Genomic DNA, 7,503 nt, shown 5'->3' with positions numbered 1-7,503 from the left:
CACAAAACGCTACGGTGTTCGAGATATTATTTATATCATGAGAAGTCAATACTTTCGGCAGCCTAAATCTTTTATTTAGAAACTATGGCGGGTCAAATTAAACTATGGCGGGCCGCCATAGTTTCGTTAATTAATGGGAAACACTGCACTGTGTTTACAGGTGAGGCAAGACCTCTTTCAGGACACAGCTCTCATTGTAGAGCTCAACCATGTCGAGATCCTCTTCCATCTGAAGGGCGGATACAGCTGCGGTCACTTGCCCGTAGCTGATTTCTTGTTTTTCCTTGACGTTGAAACACTGGATGTTGAACAGGTGCCCAGTTTCAGAGAAGTCAAACCATTTCTCAAGGTATTGCTCCGCGATATCATAGAAGCTGATAAAGTCTCTCTGGAGCCTGTCAACACTAAAAGCAACGGAGGAGGCAAAGACACGGTCAACTTTTGCTCCAAAGAAAACATCTTTTTGCGCTGCTGGACTTTGGTTCAGAGGCCGTTCATCAGCGCATACACTTCAACCTAGGTGAAACGGTCACTCTCAAGGCTCAGCACAGTATCAGAAAAAATCTTCAGAGTGTTTTGCAAGAAGAGGAGAGTGGCCTCCAGCTCGCTGCAGCGCATCCCAGATGACATGGGGGCTCTCCTCTCATCCCAGCGACAAGAAGTAGCTGCACACAGCTGGCCAGGTGTTGACAAGTCTGTTAATTGCAGGGAGCAGGCTCAACCAACGTGTTGGGACATGGCGTAACAAGGTAAGGTACTCCATGTCAACAAATTCAAACATTTCTTTGAGGGTGGCCACTCTCTTGGCAGAACAGCTGAAATGATTGAATATTTTAATCACTATAGTCTCCACATTTGTTTTCAGTGCATTGCTGGCAGGTTTTACTGCATTGTGGATTATGTGAGCTGGGCAGTTTGCAGGCAGGATCTTGCTGTTGTGTTGTTTCAGATTTTGGTAAACGGAGTGTTTTCTGCCGTAATTCACAGCCACAATATCAGCCGAGAAGGCCGAGATGTTACGGATGCTAAGTTTGTGTTCCTTTAACTTCTGCAGTAAGGTGTGTGTGACAGCATCTGAGTCCTCAGCTGCCTGTTCAAAGAAATCCAGAACCCTGTTTTGGATACCTTGCTCGGGCGTCCAGAATATTACAGAGAGGAGGAATGTTTTCACATTGCCTTTATTAGAGGCATCAGTTGCAATAGAAAAGTACATGTCTTCTGACTCAAGGCTCTGGGTGAAGTCAGATACGAGGGGTGCCAGTATATTTGTGACAAGTGCTTCTGATTTTGTGCGACCACAGCTGATGTGTTTAGCTATAGTGGAATCAGTGTACAGTTTTGGTGTTAACTTCATGGCACAGTCAAGCGATCTGTATGACTGCTGGTTGGTCACACAGTGGAACACGGAGGTCAGTTCAGCAGCAGCTATTTTATTGTACATGGAGTCATCCTCCCGCTTAAAGACGGATAAGACCAACGTGTTGGTCTGTACAGTTGTGCTGTTACTGATATGTTGTTTGCTGCTAGCATGTAGCCTGAGGTTCAACTCCCCTCCGTGCGAAATGCCAAATTCTTTTTGACAAACTTTGCAAAACGCTTTGTTTGTATCTCGTAAGGCTGCAGTAAGCCTGGGGTATTTCCCTCCCCACTCCTCCCAGTACCTGCAGAGACATTTGCGCTTTTTAGCTGCCTTTTCATCAGGTCCTGTGTCACCAGACTCCATGTTGTCACCAACGAATGAATGAAAATTATTTGATTATCAATTCGCGCCACTGCTGTACACAATTTAAAAACTACAACGCCCATAATTCATGTAACTGCTGCAGCCAATGTGCAGCCAGCAGGAGCTGCAGGACTCAACCACCATGATCAGTTTTTAATGTTTTATCAGACAATAACTACTCCACACTCTGCTCTAGTGTAATTTTCGGGACAATTAGTGCAGGATTCGGGACAACTGCTTGGATATCGGGACTATCCCGAATTTTTTGGGAAGTCTGGTCACCCTAAATTCACCGCAGATGCTTTCCCTATTTGTAGGACTATCAGACCAATAACATATAAAACTTTCTGGCTATCTAACACGAGACTAAGCTAGTTTGTGTCACACTATCATTGTAAACAATTTAGCTGGTTACAGTGCAATGCAAAGTTTGTTAGCTGTAACTTGTATTACTTATGCTCTGCGTGTATCATCTTCATGAGCGTGAGAGGATGTTTGAGCCACTGCATCCCTTTTTAAACCAGTAAAAAAAAATCTTATATCGTATATCCATGAATGATGGATATCATTCACTAACTTACACTTACACACTTACACTAACTGTGTAAGCTTAGCTCTGCTATCTTATTGTCAGACCTATCAGCCAATGAGAGATGAGTATTTCTTCAAATTTTCCAATACATGTTATAAACGGAAATTATATTGAACTGATAAATTCAGTGTTACTACATTTCCTCAGCACTATTCAAATCAGTAGGTCATCATTTATGTCATATTCACCACGCTGCTGCTTTGCTCTAATGGAAAGAATGCTTTCATTTGCAGTAATTAGCAGTCATTCTATTATGCTTTATGTTTCATGCAGAATATTATGATGACACAGTAAGGTTGATCTTTGGTATATAAAATGTCATCCATTCATTATTATATCCCATTAGACATTTGTGTGATGTTTTGTCATGATGAACCTAATAATTCTTAAATTGTGGCCAAAACATGGTTCGTGAAGTCACAATGACTTTGACCTTTGACCACCAAAATCAAATTAGTTCATTGCTCATTCCAAGTAAACGGTGCAAAATCTGAAGAAATTCCCCTTTTCTTGAGACATTGTATTCAAGAATGAGAAAGATGCAAGGTCATAGTGACTTTAATCTTTGACTGACAAAATCTAATCGGTTCATCCTGGAGTCCAAGAGAATGTTTGTGCCAGATTTAAAGAAATTCCTTCAAGGCATTCTTTGAGATATGCATTCACAAAAATGGGACAGACTTCTGTACAGACGGACAACCCAAAAAAAAGAAACAAGATAAAAACCGATGCAGCAGACCCAAAGATTATCTTTTTGATGCCTCTGCACCAGTGATAATCTTTGGGTCTGCTGCATCAGTTTTTATCTTGTTTGTTTTTTTTTAAACTCTCCATTGTTGTTACAGTGTAATGATATGTTTTTCTTTTTTGGAGAAAAAACACAAAACAAAAAAACAAAACATCAAAGCAGGAGAAACTTGAAATAATCTGTGAAAAAGAATATTTGTGGTGACAAGAAATGATTAGTACAATGTGACACTGTGTTGTACTGATGGAAATAGCGCTGAGGAAATGTACAGAATACTGGATTTTCCGTTTAAGCTATCACAGTAATTCCACTCCTCCTCAATGATCTGACTTTTAGTTGAAAATGTATTGAATAAAAACATTTTATCCTTATTATCTTCTTAAAACAGAATTATCCTTTGCTTAAATCGACACACAAGGTTAGATTAGACACATTTCTCAGACTAGACTCCCACATGTACACCAACTGTTTTTACCATGCACTGGTCATACACTACATTTGCAGATATAAAGGCTGTGTATAAAATTTTGTGATCTACTTTTAATACAGTGTTGAAAGTAGGAAACTCTGTCCTAACATTTATTGATCTTGTACCTCATTAGCAGTGCTGGAGCGAACAAGTTCTGGCTCTGCTGCCAGGTCATCATCCAGAGGTCTTCGAGCGTATTCCCTGCGGTGTTTGTCATCCACTCGTGTGAGGTACCATGTACCTGGGAAAAGATCCTCCACTGAGCTTCGGGGGACGTAGCTGGCTGTGTGGATGAATTGAAAAAAAAAATGAATACAATAATGCAAGCAGTGAGAGATGCAGGATTCTACATATCAAATCAAATCCTGTGTGAGATTAATTCTGAGTGCCGACATCATCTCACCAGAGTTTGGGCCAGTGCAAAGACTGATAAATGCATTTGTACTTTTTGACAGTGTGCTTTGATGGTGTTTGTAATTGTTAGTCAGCTATAGATTCAGTATTTAGAATTGGACTGTTTTGGTTCTGACCAAAACAGTCCAATTCTAAATACTGAATCTATAGCTTAATCCAGACCGTAAACTCCCCAGGGCTGTGTTGGAGTAGCGTTGAGCTCTCTGTCGAGGAGGGCAGTCCACCTCCTCAGGCTCAGCCAAGGCTAATGAATCAGGTGAGGGAAAAACTGTCACCATATATATTTAATTTCTAGTCAAATTATCTTATTAAGATATACTAATATAAGATATTATCATATGACAAGGGACATGTTTTTCATTTTAGGTCCATCTCCATCCTCTGCTTCATCCACTGTGCCCACTGTCCCCTCTGTGTCTGCTGCAACCTCAGCTCTACCTGGTAAGTTAACAACAAAACAGCCTTTGTAATTGCTCAGTGTACTGCAGAACATTCTGAGATGAATCATTTTTAGTATAAGACATAATCATATGAAAAGGGACATGTTTTTAGACAAATGGATATTATTTCAAAACTTCTCAAGCAATTTTAGTTGCTCCACGGGCAGATTGTTTTCTTATTACAAGCTATAGCTGTACTATTTTACTTAGAAAATAAGCAGCATAATTTTCAAGTGTAATATGACATCTAACATGACGAGCTTTTGTTGTTGTTTTTCATCTTAGGTCCATCTCCATCCTTTGATCCATCCACTGTGCCCACTGTCCCCTCTGTGTTGCAGTTTATTTAAAACAAAAAAACAATAAGGCAGATTGTGTTTACAATAAATGACTGGTTTATTTTGTTACTTTCAGTTGGCCTAGATGACATTTGGTATCCCACTTAGTACTATATCACTTTGAATATTAAGTGTAAATCAACCCCATGCTGCTCTTGTAGCTGAATTTGCTACAATTTCGTTTTTTGTATTGATTCTCTGTGTGGCCAGTAGGGGGAGTTGCTGACTTTGCCAAATATTAATTGAAAGATTTTTCAGCAAGTTTGCAAATCTGTTGTCTGCTTCCATGGCCTCAACCACTGTGGATTACAATCTAACTACAACAACAAGTTTTCACATCTAGTTTTACAAGTGATGACAGAGTAGAACATGAAATAACTTACAGTAGGTGTGTGAATGATCAATAATCATTATTATTGGCAGTAATAGAGGGCCCCAAAATCAAATTTTGCTTAGGGCCCCATGGAGGCTTGGGCCGGCCCTGAATGGGAGACAGGTCTGGACTGTAGGAAGGTCAGTCTAGGACCTCTAGGTCCCTTTTACAACGAAGCCACATTGTTGGAACATACAGAATGTGGCTTGGTGTTGTGCTGCTAGAATAAACAGGGACATCCCTGGAAAAGATGTTGAGATGGCAGCACGCTGCTCTAAAACCAGTATGTGCCTTTCAGAATTAAAGGAGTCTTCACAGATGTATAAGCCATTCTACTGACACAAACACACCGCCATACCATCACAGATGCTGCCTTTGAATTTGTGCTGATAACAATGTGGATGGTCCGTTTCCTCTTTAGCTCAGACGACATGATGTCTATCATTTCCTAAAACAATTTGGACCAGCCACCATGAAATGTGGACTTGTCAAGACCACAGCACACTTTTCCACTTTGTGTCAGTCCATCTCAGATGAGCTTGGGCCCAGAGAAGTTAGCTGTGTTTCTGGATTATGTTGATATATGGCTTTCACTTTGCATGGTAGAGTCTTAACTTGAATTCGCAGATTCAGCAACAAACTGTGTTTACCAACAATGGTTTTCCAAAGTGTTCCCAAGCCCATGCAGTAATATGCTTCATATAATCCAGTCAGTTTTAATGCCTAAGGAGTCAAAAGTCATGGGCATTCAATGTTAATGGATAATTCTGTGAAGAGAAGAGTTTATTCAAGAGAGGAGCTTTTTTCGTTGAAACGGAGCAAGTCTGGAGGACACCATCCTATTCTAGCTGAGATGAAGAGGTGTTTTCGTGGTTGCCGTGCTGGTGCAAAGGTGAAGGCTTGGAAATGGAGATATAAGCCCTTTCTGCCATCAGTCATCATGGGAAATGTCAACTCTCTGCCCAACAAGAGTGATGAACTGGAGATATTGGTGAAGACTCAAAGTATACAGTGAGTGCAGTCTCATGTGTTTTACGGAAACATGGTTGAATCAAAACATCTCAGACTCCAACGTGGATCTACCTGGCTTCACTCTCATACGATCGGACAGAGACTCTAAAGCTAGAGGCAAGAAAAAAGGTGGGGGCCTGGCTTCATTTGTGAACCAGAGATGGTGCAGTCCTGCACATATTATTGTCAAGGAGAAGATGTGTTGTCCAGATATTGAACTATTGGCAGTTGGTATGAGGCCATATTATGTACCAAGAGAATTCAGTCATATCATAACAATACTTGTGTACATCCCACACAAGGCAACTGCTGAAGTTCCATGTGAAGTTCTCCATGAACTTGTTGCTAAGATACAGACTAAACATCCTGAGGCACTATTGATAATATCAGGAGACTTCAACCATGTTCCCCTCTCCTCTCACCTGACTGGATTTACACAGTTTGTTAACTGTCCAACCAGAGAAAATAAAACCCTTTATCTGCTGTATACCGATGTCAAAGAAGCTTACAGAGCCACTGCCTTACCACCACTGGGCAGGTCAGATCACAACTTGGTTCTTCTGCAGACATGTTACAAACCCCATGTGTGGAGGCAGCCTGCAACTAAACTCACAGTCAGGAAATGGACACCAGAGGCTAGGCTACTGAGGCTCTAAGAGACTGCTTTGAATGCACAGACTGGGATCAACACCATCTCTGGTTACAACAACAAGAAAAGACAGCCAGTGGTGGGTGATGCAGAAAGAGCTGATGAACTCAATCAGTTCTTCAATAGATTCCCTCCTCCTCCTCCTCCTCCTCCTCCTCCTCCTCCTCCTCCTCCTCCTCCTCCTCCTCCTCCTCCTCCTCCTCCTCCTCCTCCTCCTCCTCCTCCTCCTCCTCCTCCTCCTCCTCCTCCTCCTCCTCCTCCTCCTCCTCCTCCTCCTCCTCCTCCTCCTCCTCCTCCTCCTCCTCCTCCTCCTCCTCCTCCTCCTCCTCCTCCTCCTCCTCCTCCTCCTCCTCCTCCTCCTCCTCCTCCTCCTCCTCCTCCTCCTCCTCCTCCTCCTCCTCCTCCTCCTCCTCCTCCTCCTCCTCCTCCTCCTCCTCCTCCTCCTCCTCCTCCTCCTCCTCCTCCTCCTCCTCCTCCTCCTCCTCCTCCTCCTCCTCCTCCTCCTCCTCCTCCTCCTCCTCCTCCTCCTCCTCCTCCTCCTCCTCCTCCTCCTCCTCCTCCTCCTCCTCCTCCTCCTCCTCCTCCTCCTCCTCCTCCTCCTCCTCCTCCTCCTCCTCCTCCTCCTCCTCCTCCTCCTCCTCCTCCTCCTCCTCCTCCTCCTCCTCCTCCTCCTCCTCCTCCTCCTCCTCCTCCTCCTCCTCCTCCTCCTCCTCCTCCTCCTCCTCCTCCTCCTCCTCCTCCTCCTC

General features: G+C 43.0%; 1 protein-coding gene across 1 annotated transcript in view; it reads right to left on the bottom strand.

The window, feature by feature from the left end:
- hmgcs1 (3-hydroxy-3-methylglutaryl-CoA synthase 1 (soluble)) overlaps positions 1 to 7,503 on the bottom strand; it is a 24,546-nt gene that overhangs the window by 6,578 nt on the left and 10,465 nt on the right. Inside the window, exon 9 of the mRNA XM_050052810.1 lies at positions 3,658 to 3,815. Within this exon, the coding sequence (XP_049908767.1) occupies positions 3,658 to 3,815 (158 nt within the window). The remainder of the gene's footprint in view (positions 1 to 3,657; positions 3,816 to 7,503) is intronic.

The sequence above is a fragment of the Epinephelus moara genome, chromosome 9 (genome assembly GCF_006386435.1).
Source record: "Epinephelus moara isolate mb chromosome 9, YSFRI_EMoa_1.0, whole genome shotgun sequence".
NCBI classification, from domain to species: Eukaryota; Metazoa; Chordata; class Actinopteri; order Perciformes; family Serranidae; genus Epinephelus; species Epinephelus moara.
Note: the sequence above shows the minus strand (reverse complement) of the source record. Positions and strands in the feature narration are given on the sequence as shown.